Below are 27362 nucleotides of genomic sequence, written 5' to 3'. Positions count from 1 at the left end.
TAATGGACATGGAAATTGTATACGGGGACCTGATCCAAAGAGAGAGGTGATTCATTGTGTGAGTATGCAGTAGAGGGTTGATGCAGGAGGGCATGAAAACCAAGCATCTTCCAAAGAAAAGTCTGGTCCTTGATTAGACAGCCTCTAAACCTTTGAAATATACCACCTGATAAGAGTATCTTCGTATATTTGTATCATTTCTTTTTAGATTCTGCTTATAAAGGATGTCATACAATATTTCTCCTTCTCTGTCTGACTTACTTCACTCCATATGAATCTCTGGTCCATCCATGTTGCTGCAAATGACATTATCTCTTTCTTTTTAATGGCTGAGTAATATTCCAAATGGACTCACAGACTAAGAGAACAAATTCGTGGTTACCAGGTGGGGAGATGGGGGGAATGGATAGTCAGGGAGTTTGGAATCGACACGTACACACTGCTATATCTAAAATGGATGACCAACAAGGACCTATTGTGTAGCACAGGGAATTCTGGTCTATGTTATGTGGCAGGCTGAATAGGAGGGAAGTTTGGGAGAGAGTGGATACATGTATATGTATGGCTGAGTCCCTTTGCTGTCCACCTGAAACTATCTCAACATTGTTGATCATCTATATCCCAAATACAAAATTGAAAAGATTTTAAAAAGAGTATCATTTTATACCTGGGACTTTGGATCATGCCAGGTAGTCTGAGCTAACAAGGTGATTTATCGTGGGGGCGTTGGGTCACACAGTGTTAGCCTGACCCCTGAAGGAGCTGGTGCCTGAGCACCTAAGCTCAGACATATGGGCTCCTTATGTCCCCACATGACTGTTACCCCAGTAAAAACCCTGGACTGCATGGCTGGGGTGTTTCCTGGTTGACAAGATTCCATGCACGTTGCCATATATCATTGGTGGAAGAATCCAGTGCTGTGTGACTCCACTTGGAGAGGAGAGCCGGAAGCTTGTGCCTGGACTCTGCCCTCTGTACGTTTTCCCTTTGCTGACCTTAATCTCTTTTTGCTGTCATCACTGGGAGAGGTGACTATAATAGCTTTTCTGACTTCTATGAGTCCCATTAATCTATCGTCAAGTCTGAGAGTGGCCTTGGGGATGCACAGAAGAGAAATCAAGACAAGACATCCACAAAACAACTCTTTCCAGCTCCTCCTGAGGGAAGGTTCTCATCACCTCCTACTTAGGGGGCTTGGAGGATTGTCTGGATTCATAGAACAGTGTCTGATTAAATTGTCTGGATAAACAGCACAGAGAAATCCTATGTGACTCTGTCCAGAGGATGGGTTCGGTCTTCCTCATCTATGCTTGTGTCGTCTTCCTGAAGGCCCAAGTTTAAGTCACTTTGGGTACCGAGAGCCTCAGTGCCTGGGCTGGTTTGTTCATGCTGGCATCACACCCTGCATGCCACCTCTTCAGTCTCAGTCATCGTGGGAGCTCCTTGAGCACTGCTACTAGGGCAGGCAAGGAGGCTGGCATCACTTCCCTGACTACGAGAGCTCTAACACATGCTCTTCTACCTTCAATATGTTACACAGGAGAGAAAGAGATGCTGCTTCCAAAAAGACCCACATTCAATTAATTGATGATCTGGAGCTGGAGCCTGGGTGAATTCTGCAAATGCTGCCAACATGGGCCAGGGGCCAGGATGAACAGAGGTCGCCCAGGGTGTTGTGAGGCCCCGTTGTTTTTTCAAGACTCAAACAGACTTGCAGATGTTCTCAAGGCACTTTTGTTTTAAGGCTGGAAAAAAAAAAAAAAAGAGAGAGAGAGAAGGGAATGCTACAGAGAAATAAATTCTGGCTCAGGCTCCTCCTAGAGGGGTGCGGCAGTGCACTGGACAGGGTGTCGCTCAGAGTCAACATCAGAGAATGAAGGAGCTCGTGCAACGACTTCCCTAGTGGTCCAGTGGTCAAGACTTTGCTTTCCAGGCTTCCCTGGCGGCTCAGTGGTAAAGAATCCCCTGGCAATGCAGGAGACACGGGTTCGATCCCTGGTCCCGGAGGATTCCATGTGCCACAGAGCAACTAAGCCCGTGTGCAGCAACTATTGAGCCTGTGTTCTTAGAACCCGAGAACCACAACTGCAGAAGCCCGCATGCCCTAGAGCCCGAGATCCACAAGAGAAGCCACTGCAATGAGAAGCCTGCGCACCTAGAGAGTAGCCCTGCTCTCTGCAACTACGGAAGAGCCCGCACAGCAATGAAGACCCGGCACAGTCAAATATAAATTAATTAATTAGTTAAATAAAAGCCACACGGAAGGACTGGAGGACTGCACTGTTTTTTGTTTGACTGTTGTAATATAATGCACGGCCATATGACTACTCAGCTTATATTTGAGTTACATTTCAAAGGGGTTTTTCAGAGTTCAACTTGGTTCCATGATTTTTAGAAAGCCAGATTTCCTTGGCCAGACAGTTCAGGAAGATGGAACAATAAAATGGCCAAACTGTTGCTTTTGGGAACAAACTACATCAGCAATTTTTGTCAGCAGGAGTGAAAATTAAAACGAAGATGTCTGGCCTCGGAGGATGCCTAAGGACAAGGACAGAGGTATCCTACCTCCCACTTGTAGCAGGTCAGGCTGCCTTCTTTTTCTTGAATTTTGTGTACACACTTTGTTCTGCTCAGGCATTTGAGTGCTTACATCGTGATTATCTCCTGTTTCATTTGTCTTTGTCTTTAGAGCTTACAGGGAGACTCAGAGAAGGGAAGAAGCTTGCCCAAGAGCACACAGAAAGAAACAATGCTTTGCTGGGCTGACTCCTACTTTTTTTTGTTTCCAAACTGTTAGGCCAAGGAACTCAGAAATACTCTAGTCTTTTTGTCTAGGATTCATGATCGCTAGATGAGTTACACCTCGTCCTACTGATCCTGTGCTAAGGCAGAGTTCTAGACATTTTTCGTAAAATAGTCTGGCTGTGTACTTACTGTGTGAATGGAATACCCTTTTCACCCTCTGACAGATGTATGTTGCATTCTTCAGAAACCAGGAATAGTAGTCAAGACAATACCTAAAGATTGAAATCACAGTTGAGAGTAGTTATTATCCTTTGTGGCTATTAGAAGAGAACCATCTAAAAAAGAAAGTCATAATGGCTAATTAGTCACAACAAAGAATTCTCTCTCTCCATCTTTACAGGCTGTGGGAGGAAAGGTAGAGAATGAGTCTTCATAGGAAAATGTTCAGACTTTAGAGTCAGAAAGACTTATTCTTAGTTCTACCATTAGGACTTGCCAGGACGTGTGACTTCAGGCTGATTACTTAATTCTTCGAGCCTTAGTTTTTTCATATATAAACAAAAGACAATAATAGAATCTACACTTATAGTGTATCCTGCGGATGACAAGAGATACTGTTTGCAAAGTTCCCCAGCAGCGCCAGAATTACCCTAAGAGATCAATCAGTGGTGATATTCATCTATTTTTGTGTGAGGTGGTCAGAATACTGGGCTGTTAAGAGTTAACCATGCAGCCAATACCTAGCAAGACAACATCCTGCTCTTGGCTGGTGACTGTAGAGATTGCTTCAAAGGGCTTCAGTGAAAAGGTCACAGATATCATTAGGAAGAAGAGTTTTCTATGCAAGCTGTATCACTGGCTCGATGCTGGACTCTGGGAATCCACTTCCTTGTCAATCCTTCACCTGATATACAAGGAGGCTGGGCTAAACATTCTCTAATCGCTTCCATCTCTATCATTCTGTGATTCTAGGATCTTCTGTGCTGTGCTACGTTGCCGCAGTTGTGTCTGACTCTTTGCATCCCTGTGGACTGTAGCCCACCAGGCTCCTCTGTCCATGGGATTCTCCAGGCAAGAATACTGGAGTGGGATGTCATGCCCTCCTCCAGGGGATCTTCCCAACCTAGGGGTTGAACTTGCATCTCTTATGTCTCCTGAACTGGGATGGGGGTTCTTTACCACTAGTGCCATCTGGGAAGCTTCTGGGGAACAGCCTATTGCTCATGTAGAGCTTGGCAGTAAGGGTTTCCCAGGTTCTATCACCTTCAATTTACCTGGAGAAGGAAAATCCCTGGGAAATTCCATGGACAGAGGAGCCTGGTGAGCTCTTGGGGGTGCAAAAGAGCCAGACATGACTTAGTGACTAAACAATAGACAAAATTATTCTCTTCTAATAAATCATACCAGGCTGAGGGCATTGGCTTAAAGCTCAACATTCAGAAAACTAAGATCATGGCATCTGGTCCCATCACTTCATGGGAAATAGATGGGGAAACAGTGGAAACAGTGGCTGACTTTATTTTTTAGGGCTCCAAAATCACTGCAGATGGTGATTGCACCCATGAAATTAAAAGACGCTTACTCTTGGAAGGAAAGTTATGACTAACCTAGACAGCATATTAAAAAGCAGAGACATTATTTTGTCAACAAAGGTCCGTCTAGTCAAGGCTATGGTTTTTCCAGTGGTCATGTATGGATGTGAGAGTTGGACTATAAAGAAAGCTGAGCACCAAAGAATTGATGCTTTTGAACTGTGGTGTTGGAGAAGACTCTTGAGAGTCCCTTGGACAGCAAGGAGATCCAACTGGTCCATCCTAATGGAAATCAGTTCTGAATATTCATTGGAAGGACTGATGTTGAAGCTACAACTCCAATACTTTGGCCACCTGATGTGAAGGGCTGACTCATTTGAAAAGACCCTGATGCTGGGAAAGATTGAGGGCAGGAGGAGAAGGGGACAACAGAGGATGAGATGGTTGGATGGCATCACTGATGCAATGGACATGAGTTTGAGTAAATTCCGGGAGTTGGTGATTGACAGGGAGGCCTGGCATGCTGTGCTTCATGAGGTTGCAGAGTCAGACATGACTGAGTGGCTGAACTGAACTGAACTGAGGGCACTGGGGCTCAGGGCCACTCAAAGTCCTCTGTAATTATTCCAGCAGATGTAACACAATGCAACACAATTCCAGCAGATTTGTAACAGCAGATGCAGCAAGTCAACTTGACAACACTTGATTGCACTGTGGCATGGCCACCCCCCTTGGCTCTGGGGACCCAGAAATGAATGGTTCCATCCTGGCTCTCAAGGAGGTGACAGTGCAGCAGAAGACCTACTGGGGAGTGCATCCCTCAAGGTACTGCTGTCACCTGTGTGTTAGTTACTTAACGTCTTGCCGCCTAGGAGCCTGCAGAGGAGCCGAGCAGAGTCAGAAGCCTGCAAATACTGGATGCAAAGAGTAGTGAGTGGCTCAGGTTACCTCCTGGTCTCCATCCCAGGCTCTCTCTTCTGGCTTGTGCAGAGGCATTGCTGGAAGAATCGGCACAGCTCCATCAGACAAGGGTTGAGCTTCTGCACTGTCAGCGCAAGGGGAGCAGCGGTCCTAGCCCCCTCCTTAGGGAGCGGCTCAGGACACCCTGGAAGATGCAATCCCAGACCAGTCACATCAACAAGCATTTAGCAAGCATCTTCCCTGCAATGCAGGAGACCCCGGTTCGACTCCTGGGTTGGGAAGATCCCCTGGAGAAGGGATAGGCTACCCACTCCAGTATTCTTGGACTTCCCTTGTGGCTCAGCTGGTAAAGAATCTGCCTGCAATGTGGGAGACCTGGGTTCAATCCCTGGATTGGGGAGATCCCCTGGGGAAGGGAAAGGCTACCCACTCCACTATTCTGGCCTGGAGAATTCCACAGACTACAGTTCCATGGTGTTGCAAAGAGTCGGACACAACTGAACGACTTTCACTTCATTTCACTTCCCTTTGTTAGGGACTGTGGTAGGTGAATATTGTCTTGCCCATGGTCTCAGGTAGCTCTGGACCAACAGGTAAACATGGCCTTGCTTCACCATGACTATCAAAGTTGCTGTGAGAGATCCTAGAGAGAGAGGAAGAAAGATGAGGGACCGATTCCTGGAGGAAATCAGAGATGGTATCCCTGAAAATTCCTAGAGAAACTTTACATTCCTCATTAGATGGATGGGATGATGGATAGCTAGAGTTATATAGAGGTAGATAATATGGGTAGAGATGGGCTTTCTAGGTGGCTCAGTGGTAAAGAATCCACCTGCCAATTCAGGAGACATGGGCTCAATCCCTGGTTTGGAAAGATCCCTTAGAGAATGAAATGGCAACCCACTCCAGTAACCTTGCCTGGGAAATCCCATGGACAGAGGAGCCTGGTGGGCTACAGTCCATGCAGTTGCAAAAGAGTCGGACATGACTTAGTGACTAAAGAACAACAATAGACACAGATATAAACCCAGAGTGTTATTGTTTAGTCACTAAGTCATGTCCGACTCTTTGCCACCCCATGGACTGTAGTCTGCCAGGCTCCTCTGTCCTTGGAATTCTCCAGGCAAGGATACTGGAGTGGGTTGCCATTTCCTTCTCCAGGGATAGATCCAGAGAGATACAGCCAATATGTTTTCTAAAATTCATTCCGACCACTGCCCCCATCCGCACCTCTCACGTGTTTTAGAACCTGGAGAAAAAAGGGCTGTAATTTCCTGCGGTAGCATAATCAAATCTTTGTGTCTGAAAGGCCCATTCACCATTCACTGCAGGTTTAGAGCAGGGCCAAGGCAGATCTTAGGTGATATGAAAAAGGAGACGGTGCAGGATCCAGCAATTTAATAATGCCGTGTTGACATGTGACTGGATGGTGCGGGAACATTCAGGAAACTAGTCTTGAAAGGCATCCAGGAGTGAGAGGGACCTGAGAACTCAACCACCTTTGAAAGACTCACATTATATCCATTTCTATCTTCTGCAAACTGGCTCCACAGAAACAGAGGAGAGAGTTGGACCTTCAAAAGTTGGGAAAATGCAGCTTAGACCACAGAAACCCCAAGTTCTGAACCTCTGTCAGGAGTCCTGAAAACCCACATGCAAGCCCGAACAGGTTTTCCTCTTGAATTCCGTAAGGATGGAGTACACACCAACAAGGTCCTACTGCAGAGCACAGAGAACTGCCCGGTGTCTGAGGCAGCCTGGGTGGGAGGGGAGTTTAGGGGAGGACGGACACATGTGCATATACGGCTGAGTCTCTTCACGGTTCACCTGAAACTGTGCCAATATTGGTAATCTGCTACACTCCAAAGTTAAAAAAAAAAAAAAGGAACGAAGTGTACCTACGGGGATGGCCTTTCAAACAGAACAGACGTTAATGGCACTCAACAGCTGGGAGAAAGAAATTTTTCTTTTTTTTAAGGGATTGACAGGTGTAAGTTTTTATATATAAAATGGATGAACAACAAGGACCTACTATATAGCACAGACAACTGTATTTGATATCTTATGATAACCATAATGGAAAGGAATATTACAAAATATATATATATTGCATATATGTATGTAACTGATCCACTTTGCCTTGTAGTAGTGATTAACACGACATTGCAAACCAACTATACTTCAATTAAAAATTTTAAAAGTTTTATTCTATGTGCATGCATTGCCTACATTTAAAAAAAAATGTTTTAAAAGAAATAAAAATAAGATTAAAACATTAAAAATTAAAAAAAAGGAAAATAGGGCTCGAGGACACCAATATAAGTTTTTCTAGTTTGCATGGGCTGCAAAACAACTTCTAAGGGTCATTTTGTTTTTTCAGATGAAAATCCTTGAGTTGTTTTATTTGATAATAATGATTGTCAATTTCTTTAAGTAACTGTAACAGTCTTTTTAAACAAAGTATTTATTTACTTGGCTGCACCAGGCCTTAGTTTCAGCATGTGGGATCTAGTTCCCTGACCAAGGATCAAACACAAGCTACCTGCATTGGGAGCAAGGAGTCTTAGCCACTGGACAACTAGGGAAGTCCCTCTTTTTTCTTTTTATTGTTAAAGTTATCCCAGTTCTTTCTTTCTTTTTAACTGAAGTATAATTGCCTTAATGGTTACATATTTTATGATCATAGTAATATAACTTTTTTGGGGGGGAGGGCAGCACCATGGAGCATGTGGGATCTTAGTTCCCTGACCAGGGATCGAACCCATACCCCTTGCATCCCTGCTTTGGAAAAGCATAGTCTTAACCAGTGGACTGTCAGGGAAGCCTCAGGGGTTGAAATTTGGAGTCATCCTTTTCTCCTTCCCCTCTGTCTGCTAACATTATGTTCAATGTAAGAATGGCTTCCATTTGCAAAGCGTATAGCACTTTCTCAATGAGCGTTCATTCAATAAAAGTTGTTTGAATTAAGTTATATGGTGCTCTCCAGTTCCAAATCACTTCCATACACATTATCTTACTCAATACAAAACCCTGCAGAGGAAAGACATTTTTAGTGCCCACAACAATTATTATCATTCTTGCTTGACAGCAGAGGAAACTGAATTCTGGAATTTGAGCGTAGGAGGGCACCTCACCAGTAAATAGCAGAGCTAGGATTTAATCCCAGCAGTCTGAATCTAAATTTATCAAACAAACCTCTTTTTATTATACTACACAACTTCATCCAAAACAAACAAAAGCTATAGGAGCGACAGGGCACTGGTACGTACTTGAAAATTGGTGGGTTCCTGGGATCAAGGCTGACTCTTCTCCAGGTATAAAGGGCCACATGGCTGGGAGGTCACCTGCATAGGTGACAATGGCCTCAGAAAGGTCAAAATGAAATGGTCTTGGGTTATACATACAACCAGAGAATCATGGCATCTTAAAGAGCTCTCAAATCTATAGAGAAATTATAGTCAAGATAGAGGAAGTTATTTATGCAGGATTCCAGGGTGATTTAACAGCACAGCACAGCAAGACTTAGTTCTCCTGCCTCTTTTCCTGCTAGAATCAGAAAAGTACAATAGCAAGCTTGCTCTGCCTGCAGACACCCCCATCGCCTCATGCCACTGCCCCTAAACTACACTTCCCACCCAGGGTAGAGTGCTTCTCTTTGCAAGGCCATGTTCTTACCTGCCTGTGGATATTTGGGGGCTGGAGCCTTGGTAGGACTTGGAGTCTGCGTGCCAGGGGTGGATGGACCTGGGATGAGAGGAGACAGAGGTGAGCTTGAGTGTCTTCCTAAGTTGCTTGAGCAGAAGTGGTGCCCTGCCACCAGCCCTGCCCTGCTCATCCCCTGCTGCCTATCAAGTCAGGTACCTGGTAGGATGCTGAGGATGCAGAAATCAGTTAGAAATAGCACAGCAGCGAGGAATGCTACAATCCACTGAACACAGTAGCCTAGAAGAAAGGCCTCTGGCTACAGGGGTCAGAGGAAATCATTTTAAAAACACACAAACCGGGCTTCCCTGGTGGCTCAGTGGTAAAGAACCTGCCTGCCCATGCAGGAGACATGAATTCAATCCCTGATCCTGGAAGATCCCACATGCCAAGAGCAACCAAGCCCATGAGCCAAAACTACTCAGCCTGAGCTCTGGAGCCCGGGAGCTGCAACTACTGAGGCCCGAGCACACCCTAGAGCCCGTGCTCCGCAAAAGAGAGGCCACTGCAATGAACCTGCGAACTGCACGCAACTAGAGAAAAGCCCAAGCAGCAGCAAGGATCCAGTACGGCCAAAATAAATAAACAGAATTTTACAAAGCACAGAAACCACTTTTGTCTGGTTACAGGAGTAGAAAATATGGAAAATTCATGACACTGCAGTGATGAAAAATCAAAATCCTCTCTGCTTCCCAGATACAGTCAAGGTTAACGTGTTGTGGATTTCTTTTCAGACTTATTTTGGTATATTTTTTGTTTTCTGTGTATATTTATATCACACACATACATATACACATAAATACATAAACAAACACATAATTGGAATCAGACAACAAATTTTCAGAGCTCAGGCCATCCACATATTGTGATTACATTTTAAAGTACATATCATTACATTTATATGTAATTAATAGAGGTAGGGGGCTTCCCTGGTAGATCAGTGGTAAAGAATCCACCTGCCAATGAAGGAGACGCAGGTTTGATCCCTGGGTCGAGAAGATCCCCCGGAGAAAGAAATGGCAACCCACTCCAGTATTCTTGCCTGGGAAATCCCATGGACAGGTGGACAGAGGAGTCTGACAGAGACTAGCGGGCTACAGTCTATGGGGTCACAAAAGAGTCAGACATGACTCAGCAACTAAACAACAACAGTGGAAGTAGGAGTGAGCATTCTCTCTTACCTGAGGTTGGGCTGGTCTGGGATGGGGTGCCAACTGCGGCTGCTGTCCTGGCAGAAGGCTGGGAAAAGCTCCTTGTGTTCATAGTCTCCTCGGCCTTAGGAGATGTAGGCAAGGAGGGAGGGGTCTTCCAGGGAGGCCCTCCAGAAGTTTTCTCACTGGTGACCTGAGCCCAGGGCATGGGTAGAGTGGAAGCCTGGGCCTGTCTGTGGGCCGTCACCCATGGAGTTCTGGCCACCTTCCTAGTAGCTGCACGATAATAGGGCATGTACATGCTTGACTGCCTTGATTCATATGTAAAATTGACAAGACATTGACATATAATCAAAGGGTACATGCAATGTGCACACATAATATAGATAATCCAGGGCTTTCAGCTCTATCCTGAGCTGGAATAAGGGGACCAAACTAAACTTAGTTTTCCTAACTACCAATTAAGAAAAAATTCTCCAGATTCCTAGGCCACTAAACAGTCAGCTAGAGTGTGGTTTGGGGGATGATGGACCCTGTGAAATTTAAGAAATACATTTCTAATTATGTTGCATAGTGGAACGGTTACAAGATTGAAGGTGAGGAGACCTGGAGATGTAAATTCTGCCCCCAACTCCTCTGTGCTGTGAACTTTGGGGCAAGTCACCAAACTCTTTTTAGCTTTACCATTAAAATGGAGGTGATGGTGATGATGACACCAGCCTGACAATATCACAGAATAGTCATTAAGACAAGTCTTTTCTTGCTGATCTTTTAAACAAAACTCATCAGATGGTTTTCACTTGCTCATTCCCATGGTAGGAATCAAAAAAATTTTTTTTCAGGTTTTTACAAACCTAAACTCCTGGGAGGATTTTAAAGCTATAAGTTAAGTTGGGAACAGTTGCCATTTTAAAAATGTTCAGATTTCTCACCGAGAACATGATATATCACTTTATTTAAACATGCTTTTATTACTCTTGTTAAAGTTTTAGGTAGTTTTTCTTACATAAGACTAAGCACTTTCCCTGTTAGGGTGATAGCTAGGTATTTTATGATTTCCCTTGCCACCTGCAATCACATCTTTTTTCATGTTATACCAGAAAGTTTTCTTCCTTTGTATAACTGTCTAGGTGCAGATATATTACTACAAACTTTTCTAGTTAGTAAAGCTGATTTCTTTTCCTCATTTTTGTTTCCCTGCCTGCCTGACTTTTATCAATGCTCATCCTTCTCAGGGGAGCCTCTCTCTAGGTTCTCTAGAATAATAGCTCTTTGTAGGCTGAATAACAACTAATCAGTTTGCTTGCCTATGCCTCTCTCCCAGGTCTGAGAGCTCAGGAAGGAAAGAGAACATTGATAGAGCTGTGGGGTTTTTTTTTTTAACAGCTAGCCTGGGGTCTGATATTAAATACATGCATTGAAAAGTAAATGAATGAATGAATTCTGGTGACTCTGGTCCATTGTTGGAGCTCATTGAGACATAACTGTCTTTTAATGAAAGAGTTATCTCAGTTGTTTCTTATTCCAAATAAGATTAGAATGTCTTTTACATTTTTAGTGGTAATACCATTGATCAGTGTCCACAAACATGATAGGAAAGGAAGAAACTTCTCAGCAGGTCATGGGCAGCAGCTTTTTACACTGACATCAAGTCATAAACATATTCTTGGCATCATTATCCAGCCAGCTACACATTAACCTAACCCTGCCTGCCATAAAATATTGAGTTCATTTCATTTCATTAGTGTGTGAATTTAAGGAGAGATATTCCCAACCTCTTTGCTGAAATAAAAATACCTGATGTTACAATATAATACAATTGTGTAAGATATTATTACTGGAGGATGCTTGCATGAAGTGCACCAGGAAACTTCTGTACCGTTTTTGCAACTGTGAATGTTGAACTATTTAAAAATAAAAATGTTATAAAAATAAACATTAGAAAGATATTATACCAGTGATATTTGTCACCTTTGCTTATATGTATTAGACCCAGACTGGTTCACATCTCTTATTTAAGGGATGCTGAAGAAAGGGGTTGGTGGAGAAGGGATAAAGGAAGCATTTCACTTATTTATCAGAGCCCAGAGGGAACTGGGGTGGGGGCGGGGGGGGCAAACAAGCCAGGAGAGGAAAAAGTGAGAAATCTTACCAGAGGCTGGGAGGGTGGGAAAGGCCGTGTCCAGGGTGGCCGTGGTTCTGGCCATGGCCTTGGTTGTGGCTCTGCTGCGAAGCTCAGGAAGCATGTCTGTGTTCAAGGTCTGCTCTTCCTCTGAAGGAGGCGTTTTGTCTGTCCCAGAAGAGGTTCCCAGAGTGGAGACTCCAGGCCTCTGGGCTCCATGTAGGGGGCTTGTCCTAAGTAGTGTTTGCTGGCTTGTGGGTGTGAGCTGTGAAGTCAGGGCTGACACCCTGGTAGCTGCACATTTAAGGAGACAGTCAACAGCAGCTTTACTAAGCTGATATTTTGGACACAGAACTGTCGACACTGGAAGATCACTGGACGGCAAATATACAGAATACAGTGGTTCAAAATCACTCGGAACAGTACCTGACATCACCAAGAGGAGGGTTTCCCCTTGAATGAGCTGAAACTAAGCTGAAATGTCAAGCTCTGAAAACACTGCAGGAAAAAGCCCTGTGCACAGAATGCAAAGCTGTCAGACCGAAAGCATCAGACGTGTGATGTGTTTGCTGAACAGAACCTGACTCCCTCAGTGTCCTCGCCCACCTCGCAGCCCTTTGCCCCTCCATGGCTCTGACGCTGGTCCCTGGAAGAGTGCTTAGGTTTGCTCAAGTGCCCTGGGGGTATGACTAGGGGCCAGAGGTGAAACCTGGGAACTAGGGGTTCTCAGGCAGAAACCACTTGAAAGACAGGTTCCCACAAAGACAGCATGTGTGTGCATGCCAGTTCAGTCATGCCCGACTCTTAGTGACCCCATGGACTGTAGCCCCACAGGTTCTTCTGTCCATGGAATTTTCCAGGCAAGAATACTGGAGTAGGTTGCCATACTCTCCTCCACGGGATCTTCCCAACCCAGGGATCAAACCTGCATCTCCTGCATTGGCAGGTGGATTCTTTACTCACTGAGCCACCTGGGAAGCCCCCTACAAAGACAGCAGGAAGGCTTCATTCAGAGGAAGATCCCCCCAGTGCCCTTGGATGACCTTGGGGGAAGGGTGGCTTAGGGCATGGGGCCCCATATCAGACTAGGACAGGCTCCCAGTAGCACATAAGGTCCAATCCTCTGGATAGACAAAGGCTGGCCTGCAGACAGGTGGGGTTTCAGCCCCTAGTTGCCTGTTTGGCAGGTAACTATGTGCTGGGCACAAGCAATACAATTGCAGAAGGCAGCCCTGCAGCCTCATTTCTTCTCTCTTGCCTTACTTCTGGACTCAGCATCACCCCCACATGCACCAGAAGCCTGGTCCTTGCTCCCAGATGAAGGGACATGGGGCTGAGTGCCTGCCAATCAAACCGTCACTCAGACAGGAGACTGCTGTCAAGCACATCAACCCTGGGTCAACATGTCCACACGTTCTCTCTTCCCAAGCAGCTGTTGTTTGGAAAATTTTACAGAAAGGGCACAAAAGGGGAGACTTAATTGAGACTGGGAGTGGAAAGTCATGGAAGGACTCTCTGAAGAAGTGAGATTGGCTTAACCCTCAGATCTGTCCTCAGAATTGAAAGGAACCCACCAATGGCCCATTGCATCTCTTTATCAAGCACAAGTTGATAACTTCCATAACTAAGAGACGCCCTTCAATAAGGGGCTTCTCAGGTTGCACTAGTGGTAAAGAACCCGCTTGCCAGTGCAGGAGACATAAGAGACGTGGGGTTTGATCCCTGAGTCAGGAAGAGCCCCTGGAGGAGGGCATGGCAACCCACTCAAGTATTCTTGCCTGGAGAATCCCAGGAACAGAGGAGCCTGGTGGGCTATAGTGCATGGGGTCATAAAAGAGTTGGACATGACAGAAGCGACTTAGCACACCCTCACACCCTACCTACAATAAATACCAATCAAGGCAGCCTTGTGAAGTGGAATTGGAGTTGATTGCAAACTTCATTTCAGTCCAAGGAACAATGATGAAGAACCTACTGTGCACAAAGAACAGTGCAAGGCATCAAGATGAAGGCAGACCGTGGAGCTAAAGGAGACTCAGCCTCTGCCTTCAAGTGATTCCTTGAGGAGGCACGCAGATAAAGTCATTTGTGCTTTAATCTGGAGTAACAGAGAGTTCAAATAAGTGCTGTAGGATTACAGAGGACAGAAGACTGATTTTGGTTAAGTGATTTTGTTGGAAAGAGGAGTCAGTAGCTGAATTAGCCATTGACAGACAAATTGAATTCTGAAATATGGAAAAGTAGGGAAGTTCCATTCTGGGATAACAGCAAAATCCCAAAGGTGTGGAGATGTATGCCATCTGCAAGACGAGGCAGGGGTTTCAATATAGTTTTAGCAAGAGATTTATGTAAAGAGAGTAGATAAGTGTGGCCTTGATGATAGAGAAGTGTATACTCCTTGCTAAGGACTTAGGACCCTCTGCTGCTGAATTAGGAGTTCTGAGCAGTAAAAAGATATAACCCAATCATACTATCACTCTTTTGGGAATGGATGGATATTTCAGAGAAATAAAGAGACTGGGTCAAAGGAGATTGGTTCAGAGGCTGCTATAGTAAAGGTAGATGATGAGAACATGAACTAAGACCATCACAGTAGTCGCAAATGGTCTTGGAAGATCAGCCACATTGCAGACACTTTATTCTGCTAGAAATGACAGCTAAGTGTAGAAGAGAAAGTTTTAAGGTGACCCAAAATGCCACCTGGCGCCAGCGAAGATGCAGAAAGATGGGTAGGTGTGAGTATGGAGGGGCAGAAGATGGTTGGATGGCGTCTGGGTATTACAGATTGGCAATGTTTATAATAGGGTCACAAATTCAAATACCTACAAAAGTCAGGTCGTTTATATGAGAAAAGAAGTGCAAGGCCACAGGGAGACATGAGGGAGATGGAAAAAAGGAGAAGGGGTCTCTCCTAACAGGGGAGGGGTGGCAGCTCAACTCCATTTGCTTGTCGCCAGGGGTGAGAGGGCGGATCCAGGGCTGCCAGCTCTTTGCAAAAAAAAAAATCTAGAAATCCAAAAAAATTTGAATGACAAAATCCTCTGGTTTTAATACCATACAGCTAAATGAAGTGAGAGTAGCATTCAATCTTCAGCTTGCTAGCTGGGACCCTGGTCTGGGGATTCTATTGTGGGAGTTTAGGAGGGTTGCACTCACCCAGAACACCAGATATGTTGCTAGTAAATGTGTAATTGATAACAGGGGACTTTTCCGCCAGCTCCCAGAAGTCAGAAAGATTCCGTCCTGCAGAAACCACACCAACAGGGTCAAATCTTGGGCTTTCCTGTTGGAGAGTTTGTGTGTAATTCTCAGCTCAGAGAGCTGGTCAAGAATGACTGGTGGCTCACCTGACTTTCCTGTCATCACGCAGATGAAGATGCAGTCGGATTCCTTCGTTTGACTCACTGCAAGACAGACCAGGACACAGCGGGACTTAGCAATGGGTCTCAAGCTGTTCAGTCTTTAGTTGAAATGAAAATTAAGTTGGAAATTTCTAGCTCCAGTTGTTACAGGAAAATAAGGCTAACTCCTTATTTAGAAGCCCTGCTTTTTCATATTCCATAGTGAGTGCCAAATCTCAATATTTGCCAAGCATTTTCAAGATGAGCACACCTGAGAGGATGGAAGTTGATTTAAAAATCTCTGTGAGGTAGCTGCTAGAATTTCCAATGATGTCCACCAGGAGGGCAGTGAAATCTGTAAGACAGGTTGAGGGAGGTTACATTTCTGAAACTTGGTTTAGGTTTCAGAGCCGTGAGAGGAAAAGTAGATCGTATGTGGATTTTTCAAAGTAAATTTTACAAGTTTGATTTAGTTCAGTGTATTGAGGGAAACTAACAACCATTTTTAATATTACTAGTTTCTTTTTAAGTCTTAATTTTAGGCAGGCAGAAGACCTACCACTATAATCTCCTTTCTTCTCCCATTTCCCTCCCTGTCTGCACCACACCCCCGTTCCCCCTGCCCCCCACCACCCAAACCCTTCTCTGCCAGTACCAAAGAGCTGTGTGAGACCAGAGTATTGAGTAATAAAAAAATCAGTAATTTTTCTGATTTGTTTCCCTTACACCTCACTATTTCATCTCACCAAATTCACTGGGTAGGAAGCAGTTCTGCAGACATGGGGTGTAAATTTAAGTAACTTTGGATTTTCAAAATGGTATCAAATCTAGTGGTGGATTATAAATGACAGACTATCAAAGGAGACAAGAACTCTCCACAAAATAGAACAAGGAAGCTCTTCCGCCCTCCATGTTAAGAAGTCTGATGGGAGGAGCCTGAGACAATCTTACCACATTTCAACTATGAAATCTTCTCTCTCTCAGTGCATTCTGAACAAGTCTCAACATGGCGGGCGCCGCTGACCGATGAAAGTTCCTAATACACTTCCTACGCACACAGCTGCCTCCGCCTCTGCTGTCCATTTATCGTTTTCCAGGACCCAGCAAGGTTTGGGCTTCTACAACAAGGAGCATTTATTCTAGGAGCCCCAAACAGTGAATTTTTAAAGAACCTTCTGAGGTCCCGTGGATAGTTTCCCATCATGCCTTGTATAAATGATTGCTTTCAGTAATAGGGTTATGAGCTGGCGTTGGGGGCAAGCTGAGTTGAAAATATAGAACCCAGAACATTGAAAATAGGGAGCTCAGAGAGGTATGAAAAGGTAATGTGACAACTGGTGAAATGTACATGGCACGTGAGGCCAACGGGAGGTGGGCGCTGCCCTATCTGAGCTGGAGTCTTGGTGCGATGTCATTACTACACCCGCATGGGCTCACGGTTAGTCTCCTGGAGGGTGTCGCGGTGGTGCATCTACACAGTATGGACACTTGGCCCTGAAGAAGGTAGGCATCCCTCTTTACGTCTGTTTGGACCAGTCTGTCCCTAGTCACACTGGTAAAGGTAAAAACTGAAGAGCGGAAGTATTTTATTTCTCATGCCATCCATTTTCTTTCTATTTCTCAAGTCTCCATTGTTATTAATTCATTCATCTAACAAGCATTCATTGAGTGTCTACCGTATGGCAGACATCACTGGGGCACTGGAGGACTGTGTAAGGCCCCATCTCTGCCCATCAGGAGCTGAGATTAGTGGGAGAGACAGACTCATAAACAGACCAAGAAATGCAATCCACAATTGCAGTCCACTATTAATATCACATACATCACATAACAAGAGTCCCTTGGAAAGCAAGGAGCTCAAACCAGTCAATCTTAAAGAAAATCGACCTGAGTACTCTTTGGAAGGACTGATGCTGAAGCTGAAGCTCTGATACTTTGGCCATCTGATGCAAACAGCTGGCTCATTGGAAAAGCCCCTAATGCTGGCGAAGATTGAAGGCAGAAGGAGAAGAGGGCGATAGAGAATTAGATGGTTGGTTGGCATCACCAATGGACATGAACTTGGGCAAATTCCAGGAGATGGTGAAAGACAGGGAAGCCTGGCCTGCTACAGTCCGTTGGGTCATGAGAGTCAGATACCACTTGGTGACTGAACAACAACATTAATATCACACAGAAGCTATGAGCATGGCTTTGGAGCCCAGACACCAAGGATGGAGTTCAAGTTCTGTGCAAGCTTCAGAGAGATGAGGAAATTTCCCAAGGTCTTAGAGTATGCGGCAGGGCTTGAATTCGAGCTGAGAGCTGCCTTGTGCTAAAGCCCCAATTCTGAAGATTTCTACCACTGCTCATACACATCGCTTACTCAATTATATTTGTTAACTCTCCCTTTAGAGTTGCTCCCAAGTCAGGTCCTCAGCTTGGAAGAAAATCAGTTATCACTGCCTTGAAGACATTCTTTGTTTTGGTGAAAATGTGAGTTATCTAACTGATTAACAACATGTAGATGAGTGATTTCAACTACTTTCATATATAATAGGAAGTAGGGGAAAGTTCCTTTTCGTCTATCTAATTGGTAATGACTTACGAACGCCAGTACTCAGTGTCGACAAGGGTGAGGAAAAGCTCACACTTTCAACACTATTGGTAAGAGCGTAAACTTATGCAAGATTTCTAGAGGAATGTTTAGTGATGTGAACCATCACAAGTTCCCCCTCCTGTCAGACAACAATTCTATCTTGAAGACTTTATCCTATAGGGGTAATTGGACAAGTACTCCAAGTGATTGTACTCAGGTACTCATCACGGCACTGTTGAGAATGGCAAAAAAAGGTTCGCATCAGGAGGAGATAAATAAATTATAGTATATTTTTTCAATGAACATTATGAATTCATATGAAGGATGATGCATATTTATATTCATTGGAATGGAATGTTTTTTAAGACCTGCTGATTAGTTTAAATAGGATTATAAAACATCATAGAAAACATGGCAGATACATGAATATACTGTCTTTGAAAAAAAAAAATCAGACAATATCAGGTTCCCTAAATCAACACTCTGCTATTTCATACCCAAACTCTAATCTTCTTTTTGGAGGTAATCATCCACCCAGTGTTCAGATAGGCATATATTTTTTCATCAGTGCTATTTTACTCATTTTATTTATTTTGCAAGTTCCTTTTTCTAATTGAAAATGTCATGGGAATATTACCATACACAGACCAAATCTGGTCACATGTACATATTTATGTACTGTCTATGGCTGCTTTCCAAGATTTAATTATACAGCAGACTATTCAACCATTTTCCTAATGATGGGTGTTTAGATCATTCTCAGATTTTGCTCTTAAACAATGATACATTTGTTCTTGCCCCTCTGCACAAATAGAACTATTTCTTGGTAGAAAACCAAGAAAGGAAATTTCTGGGATAATGAATGTGCACATATTTAAGCATAATAGATATCACTGCATTTTCTTATTTTAGTCTGAGTAGAAAAAAAAATTCTACTTATCTAAAAGGGCACAAGCAAAATCAGTTGCAAGCCTCATGATGAGTTGTACCAACCTGACAAATCGTTGGTTCGGTTGTTTAAGCAGTAGCAATACCGCGTGGGGAAGTTGGCTGGATCCACAGTCTTCAGGTTGGAAACTGTGAAGAGAAACGCAGTACACAGCAGCCCTGACACATAGCCTGGCCCTGCCTGTCCATCACTTACCACTCTCACCACCAAGAAGAGTTTGGGGAAGGGAGAAGGGAAGGATGGATCAGGACTTTGGGATTGGCAGATGCAAACTATTAATATGGAGTGGATAAACAACAAGATCTTACTGTATAGCACAAGGAACTATATTCAATATCCTGTGATAAATCATAATTGGAAAAGAATATGAAAAAGAATGTATATATACATATATATATCTCTGAATCATTTAGCTATATAGCAGAAATTAACACAACACTGTAAATCAACTATACTTCAATAAAATAAATTAAAAATAAAAGAAGAGCCGGCAGCACTTACTGTTATAAATGGCCACAGAAAACTTGTGGAAGGCAAATGAACTATAGGAAGTGACACTCAACAAGGAGAAGAAGTTCTTGCTATCTGCAAGAGATACCGAGATAAAGAAAGAGCAAATGCCCACCAACAATATTGAACAGTAATAGAAATTACTAAACCGATCATAGAGGTTAATAACACAATGAACAAATAAAAATAAAATGATAAACACTGAAAATAATAAAAACCAAAGCAAAGCAAACCCCCAAATGCAAAAATACATGTCCCTTGACTATATTTCTTTTTTTTGTTTTGTTTTGTTTTGTTTGACTATACTTCTTGATCCATCTTTAAACTGGCAATTCTCTCACAATATAGCTCTGATTAGCGATGACTACACAGGTGCTGTGTTTGGAACTCATCTTGCTCTCAAAATGCTGGCAGGCCTCCTACTTCATTTGGATGTTTTCAATCTCATCATGAGTTAAGTAGGACACACATCCTCCACTCAGAACACAAGGGAGTTGAGATACGCAGAAACAGGATGGGTCTTGCCCGGGTCATGGAGAGTCCAGAAGTGAAGCAGGAACAAGACAAAAATGAACCTGGATTGTGCTTAAAAAAGAAAAAAATGGTTACCTTTTAAAGCTCTATTCAGCATACCATTCACCAGCTCTGTGAGGTTAAGTGCAGACAGATCGACCGACCTTGCAGGCAGTTCTGAAAGAGATTCAAAGATAATGTCACCAGCAGGCCTTTCTTGGCAACAGAAAAAGTTCCTCATTTCCAGCATTCAGGCAGATGCACCTCCTATTTGGATATGAACTCACACTCTGCGTTGGGCACAAGGATTTGGAAGATAAAAGGCAGTTCCTGTCCTCAGGAGGTGACAGCTAATGACATACACAGTGACAAGCAAGAGTAGAAAGGAGAAGTTTGGGTGAAACACAAGGAGCACTTATTTTAGGGAATAGTGTACCTCTGCAAGTGGAGAGAGTAGAGATTGGCAGGGGATACTTGTATGTAATATATCAGCTCCAGGAAATTCCAGGAGTTCTCAAAGTTCTATATAATACAAATAATGACATTGTCTAACAGAGAGGCTCAGATCCTGGCTGACCGTTAGCCTCACCAGAAAGACTTTGTTTTCAATTCCAGAATTCTGATGCTTGAATTCCATCCTCAATAGTTTCCAGACATCAGTGGCTTCCCAGGTGGCGCTAGTGGTAAAGAATCTGCCTGCCAATACAGGAGACTAAGAAACCCAGGTTCGATCCCTAGGATGGGAAGATCCCCTGGAGAAGGCAAAGGCAACCCACTCCAGTATTCTTGTCAGGAGAGTCCCATTGACAGAGGAGCCTGGCGGGCTACTGTCCATAGGGTCACAAAGAGTCAGACATGCATGACTGAAAGCGACTTTGCACCGCACACAGTGTGGACATCAGTACCTAAATCCATTCATCCATCCATCCACCAGTTGCCCATGTGTTGGTAGTGTGCAGCCAAGTGGAGAGATGTGACAAGGTAGAAACAGTGTTCAGTGCTGCTTTTCATGTTTTTGCAAACAGTGTCTTTTTCAACTCTTGTTCAAATAATTGTGGCTAAAGCGATCTGAGGATTGGAGAGAAGCTGCAGCCCTGCTGTGGGGGTTGGGAAGTGAAAGTGAAAGTGTTAGTTGCTCACTAGAGTCATTTCTGACTCTTTGCAACCCCATGGACTGTAGCCCACCTGGCTCCTCTGTCCATGGAATTCTCCAGGCCAGCATACAAGCACAATGCCATTTCCTTCTCCAGTGGATCTTCCCAACCCAGGGATTGAACCTGGGTCTCCTGCATTGCAGGCGGATTCTTTACCGTCTGAGCCACCAGGGAACCCCTGGTATTGGGGGTTGGGAATGGGGGGGTCCAGTGGTCGGAGAAGTGATCTCAGTGGTCCAGGCCCCCATGGAGCACTGGGTGTGTGTGTGTGAGTGTGGTACTCACCTGTAGTGTCAAGAAAAGCGATCTCCTTTTCTCTCCTCTCTTCTTCTCTGAGGCCGGACACTAGGAAGAGAAAAGCCTTCAGGAGAAAAATGGAGCCTTCAGCCCCAACCCCATGCTGCTGGAGAGGCCTTGGAGGTCTGTTCTACAATTGCCCTCTGACTTCGTGAAGTTCACCATTGCTGGATGCACTGCAACACCTCCCCCAGCCCTGGGGTTCGTGCCTCTTTGAACTGGACATTCTCTAGAAATGCACATTTTAATCAATAGACAAGCTGATTCCCATGCAGGGCATCTAATCCATCCCTTCTCTTTACTGGGTTGGGAAACCGAGGCTCAGGGAGCAGAAGAAACTTGCTTAAATTTGCTCAACCGAGCCCTGGTAATAGAGTCAGAACATACTTCCAGAAGAGGGAGTCACTTGCCCACTCTGCAAATTTCATGCTGCCAAAGAAGAGAATGTCAAAGGAAATCTTGAAATACCAAAGGCGTTCATTCATTCTTTATTCTTTCAATAAATATTCACCTAGGGCCAAGCAGTACGTTAGGTGTTTGGTATCAGTAAGTCAATGGGAAAGGACCCTGTCTCCATGTCTGCAGAGCCTATTGTCTGTGGTTTAGATGGAGAAGAGACACTCACGTGTCATCCCACGTGAGGAGAGTCAAACAGGGAATATCAAGCTGCTAGCAACACCTCTAGGTGCTCTAGAGGATGGAGGAGACATCCCTGCAAAGCCTAGACCTGAAAGGTCAGCTGTTTTGGATTAGATGCCTCTTAATCATGCTGCATCATTTACTACCATTGTTGCAATGATGACTTTTCCTGTCACATTCCAATGGACAGGTGCTTTGTACCCATTTTATAGATGGAAAAACCAAGGCACAGAGAGACTGGAAAATGGGTCATCGTGTTACAGCATGAGTCAGGCTTTAGGACTGGTCTAGTTACCTGTTTCACCAAGCCAAGTCCCATCCTTTTCCTTCTTTACTTGTTTATTTCCAGATGCTGGAATAAAAGTTTTCATGAGTAAAATGGTATTGTGGAAGCACAGCCCCAGAAATTTATAACATCCTTAAAAGTCATCTTATCCATCACTCCCTTTGAAGGAGGAGGAATTGAAGTCCAGAAATGTTAAGTGATGTGCCTAAATCCCACATCTGGCCAGTCACCCTATTTCCATCTCCCCTCCCCGCCCCAGATTCTGTCAACCACCTTTCTTATCTCTGCTTCTTTAAGTCTGACGATTTTAGATCCCTTGTAGGAGCAGCAGCATGCTGTATTTGTCCTAGGACGGACCACCTGCCCATTTACCTGTTGTAGGTAGGAAAATCATGACATTTTCCTTCTCAGCTTCTCCTCTAAAGGAAGACACTAAAGTAAAAAAAAAAAAAAGAAAAGAAAAGATTTCAGAGAAATTATAACAAAGAAATAATGTCAGAGAAAATTTAATCCAAAATAAGCCTTTTAAAGATGATAAAATTACAATGTGGATTTGCTTAAAATCCAACATGTGCCTGGCTCATTCATTCACTAATTTAGTCATTAAATATTTATGGATTAACTATAGCAATTCTAATAGTTAATCACGCCATTAAGCATCTAGATTTTAGGCATTGTGTGTATTAGACACTGGGAGAGTATGAGAGAACAGATAGATACAGAGTCCATCCTTAAGGAACTTAGAGTCTAGCAGGGAGGGCAGACATGAAAGAAATGAAGACCCATGGACATCATTTCAAACAACGTTAGTTATGTTGAAAGGCATTTGGAGTGCATGGAACAGGAGCCTGATCGAATCTCAGTGATCTGAAAGCCATCCCTGGGAGATGATTCTCCACTGAGATCTGAAAGATGAGAATATTTGAGCAGAGACAAAGCTGGCTCGGAGGGTATTCAGTGTATAGATGACAGCCTGAGCCCAGGGTCTGAGATGGGCATGAGTATTATTTTACAGACTGGAAGAAGGCCTCCATGAGAGAGCAGAAAGGATGGAGACAAGGGATTGTAGGAACTGGAGCTGGGGAAGTGGGCTGGATCACATAGAGTCTGGAAGGACTTAGGATGCTACCCAAAGAGAAGCAGTAGAAAGTCATTGATTACTTTTTGGGAGGAGGAGAAAGAAATGAAGGAGGAACTGGGGAAGTGGTGTAATGAAATGTCCGAGAGAATGCCTTAGACTGGTGAGTGGAGAATGGAACATGGAGAGACCAGAGAAAGAGAAGCAGCAGGGAGCTGGTTTTGGAAGCTCTCCTGGTGGTCCAGCAAAGGGAAGGTGATGTTTGGACAAGGATGGTCACTGTGGAGGGGAAGAGCATTCTGTTGCATGAATGGGACTCGAGTGCAACAGAATAAATGGGACGAGGGACAAAATCAGAAATGGGGAATTTACTACTGCCATTTTAATTAATGGCAGTAGTAAATTTGATCATTTAAGATTCTGGGCTGAAACACTGGATGCTACAATTCTCTAAAGAACAATGAATATCTAAACAGAGTTTATAGACCAAGACACTTGGACTTTGACCAGACCCACCTGAGTTGAAAAGGGACAGGGCACATGTGAGGTCCAGGCACAGCCTCACCAGAGGACCAGGAAGCAGGCAGCCTGGCATGTTTGCCATACTCTGGCCCACCTGGAAGCAAGCAACACAAGCACTTGGAGGAAATCAGCTGAATTACTAACCATGCTGATGCAGAATATCCACCAGGAAAGTAATATTGAGAACACCGCATGGGGCATCATTAGAAACAATAATCTATAAAAGGCACTTGTGGTTCTGATAGGTGAGGTTATGCAGAGGTAACAAATTAACTCCACAACCTCACTGGCTGAAATCAACCACAGAAGTTCATTTCTTGTTTAGTCTATACTTGCTGCACATTGGTGGGGAACTTGGTTCTGCAGGGTTACTCACGTACCCCAGATAGTGGAGGCTTCACCTTCTTAATGTTCTCCATCCCTGTGGCCTCCTTAGTCATTGACTCATGGTGGCAGTGGAAGAGAGAGTCAGAGGATTATACACCAACTCTTAAATGCTCTGGCAGGAAGTGACATGCTCACTTTTATTGACAGCTTTCCACCAGAATTGCTCGTGGGGTCCTGCATAACTGCAGGAAGTCTGGGAACACGGAGAGGGGGGTGCATGCATATTTAGGGAGAATCAGTGTCTCTTCCTTGGGTTCTCTGACTGTTTAGATGGGAAATGAGCTTGCCAGGTTGTGCTAGTGGTAAAGAACCTGCCCGCCAAAGCAGAAGACATAAGAGATGCGGGCTCAGTTTTGGGATGAGGAAGATCCTCTGGAGGAAGGCATGGCACTCTGGTACTCTTGCCTGGAGAATCCCCACGGATGGAGGAGCCTGTAGGGTTACAGTTCATAGGGTCGCAAACAGTCAGACGTGACTGAAGCGACTCAGCACGTAGCACATAGATGGGAAATACCCTTCAAATACAGCATCACTGCTGCTTATAAATAGGAAAATTGTATTAATACACATGTCCATATGAGTGTTCACACTCTCTTTTTCTGTAGCACCGTGTGCCAGCCATTCATCAGGGAATTTGCTATGCAGAATCATATGACAGTTAACGCTGCAAAGCTGAGACTAATAGGAAGGATGGTGAAAATTTATTGAGTGCTTTCTTTGTGCCAGACACCACACAGAATGCTGCTTGACATACGTTATCACTTCACAACTACACAATCTCCATGTGTAGGTATGAATGTATTACCCTTTAATATGGGCTGCACAGACTTGATTTCAAAAGAGAAGCAATTTGCCAGAGGTGAAGAATGGAACAGAGCTGGTAGGTGAATTGGGGAAGGGGAGAAAAGTCAAGAGAAATTGCACTAGGCTTGGGGAAATTGCCTCAGGAATTGAGAATCTTCATGGCAAATGCTGTTTTAAGAAGTTTAGCTGTCTATTGATGGAAGCATCTTCTTTGGAATTTTCTTGAAAGATTCTTGTAAACATTTAAATTGCTTTTTTTTTTCTTTTTAAAGAGAAAACAGCACCTGGGAACATTGTTTTTTATTTAATTAACTTAATTAATTTGTTACATTTTGGCCACACGGATTGTGGGAACTTAGTTCTCTGCCCAGGGATGAGACTCACACCCCCTGAGGTGGAAGTACAGCTTCTTAACCACTGGATCACCACTTTAGAGGGAAGTCCTCTAAATTGCTTTCTAATTATTGGTAGGTATTTTAGTGGTATTTCTTTTGGATGTCAGCCTGGACAGAGACAGGCCTTAAAGGGAGCAAGAGACTGGGACTTTCTTAGAGTCCTTTTACTCTATTAAATCTGTCTGTTCTTTGAAGCTCAGTTTTCCTCATCTGCAAAATGGGGATAAGAGAGCCTAGCTCAGGAGGTCTTTGTGATGATTTAAGATATGAATCTCAAGTATTTAACCCAGTGTCTGGCACATATAGGCGCTCTATACATATGCCAATCATCTTGGGCAGGCTGGTGACACAGGAACAGATCAGACATGCCCCTTGCCTAAAGCTGTTCAGTAACTTGTTGGAGAAGGGCACACGAATAACTAATTCACGCTATTCACACTCAACTGTGATACATTCTGCATAGACAAATTGACAGAAAGGGGGTGAGAGAGAGAGACTAGTGAGTCCAGGACATAGAATTCTCTCCATTAAAGGGGTTCTGAAGATAGGGGTGGGTGGACGATATGGCAAACTAGATTGAGAGTCTTTTCTCTGGTGCTTTAGCTGCTGCGAAAGTAGGGCTTCGCCTCTCTGAGCCTCGTGTGTAAAACAGTCGTAGCAACCATGGAGACACTTTGTGAAGGTTAAGTCAGATCATGAAACATGGGATCAAGGGCAGCCTCTGACACAGAGAAAATTTTGGAAACGTAATTCCTTTCTCATTCTCTTCTCTTTTCTCCTCCTTTCCTGCTTCCTCCTCCTTGTCCATCCCAGGTCCTCATATCATACCAGAAACATACAGAGTGAATGGACATAAACTAATAATAGAAAAATAATTATCCACATCTGTATAATAAACACTTCTGTTTCACTTTTTGGTTGACTCCTGTTTCATTGTGTGACCTGCTCTTTTCCGTTTATAAAGAGTAAACATCGTAACATTTATAACTTTAAGATGACAATTTCTATTGATCCTGCTGTGAGAAAAATGCACTTTTTCTTCTGTCTGTTTTTTATTCTTTGTAATTGACCAAATTATGCATTTGGAGTAGGACTGTCAGATTTATCAAATAAAAATACAGGACGCTCAGTTAAATTTCAATTTTAGAGAAAGTGTGACTCATTTCTTAGTGTATCTCATCTAAGATTTGGAATTACCCTAGTTTGGAGAGTGGGAGATGTTTTTTATAAAAGGGAACTTGCTTTTAACATAGACTTGTGGAGCTGGCCCTGGCGTGGCTGTTCGGTGAATTCTCTACTGAATTAAACAGAATCTGTGGGTTCAACACATGAGCTAAGATGGTGGCCATCTCACCCCATAGCCTTCAGGTGGTTCTTTCTCCTTTTTAAAGTATTTTCACATTGCTAAGGGTCCCAATAACCTGCTCCTTTAAATATATATATTTATTTTTTAGAAAAGTTGCTAAATGGATTGTATTAATTTTTAATGTGTGTTTATTTTTTTGACTGCATGTGGGATCTTAGATCCCCCACCAGGGATCAAACCCACAGCCCCTGCATTGGAAGGTCTAACCCCTGGACCATCAGGGAAGTCCCTAAACTGCTCCTTTTTTGCTCTCACTCCCATTCAATCCTGGAGAGGAAAACAGAAATTGGAGGGAGATGGGGGAGGAGGGGGCAGCATGAGTGGTTGGTGGGGGCTGGGGAGATTCTGCCCACTTTTCAGCTCACACCAG

General features: G+C 43.9%; 1 protein-coding gene across 1 annotated transcript; it reads right to left on the bottom strand.

The window, feature by feature from the left end:
- Nucleotides 1-1381: 1381 nt before the first annotated feature.
- Nucleotides 1382-24113, bottom strand: HHLA1 (HHLA1 neighbor of OC90). The gene is made up of 16 exons (XM_020879815.2): nt 24035-24113; nt 22813-22872; nt 21504-21563; nt 20161-20241; nt 19543-19626; nt 19086-19169; nt 15786-15869; nt 15521-15577; nt 15324-15416; nt 12204-12467; nt 10082-10327; nt 8874-8942; nt 8468-8542; nt 5226-5382; nt 2935-3017; nt 1382-1745 (listed from the first exon to the last, which is right to left on the bottom strand). Exons 1-16 carry the CDS (start codon nt 24111-24113, stop codon nt 1702-1704), a joined length of 1620 nt encoding a protein of 539 aa, XP_020735474.2. The 3' UTR covers nt 1382-1701.
- Between the last annotated feature and the right edge of the window lie 3249 nt (nt 24114-27362).

The sequence above is a fragment of the Odocoileus virginianus genome, chromosome 15 (genome assembly GCF_023699985.2).
Source record: "Odocoileus virginianus isolate 20LAN1187 ecotype Illinois chromosome 15, Ovbor_1.2, whole genome shotgun sequence".
NCBI lineage: Eukaryota > Metazoa > Chordata > Mammalia > Artiodactyla > Cervidae > Odocoileus > Odocoileus virginianus.
The sequence above is the reverse complement of the archived record's forward strand: the minus strand, read 5'-3'. Positions and strand labels throughout refer to the sequence as shown.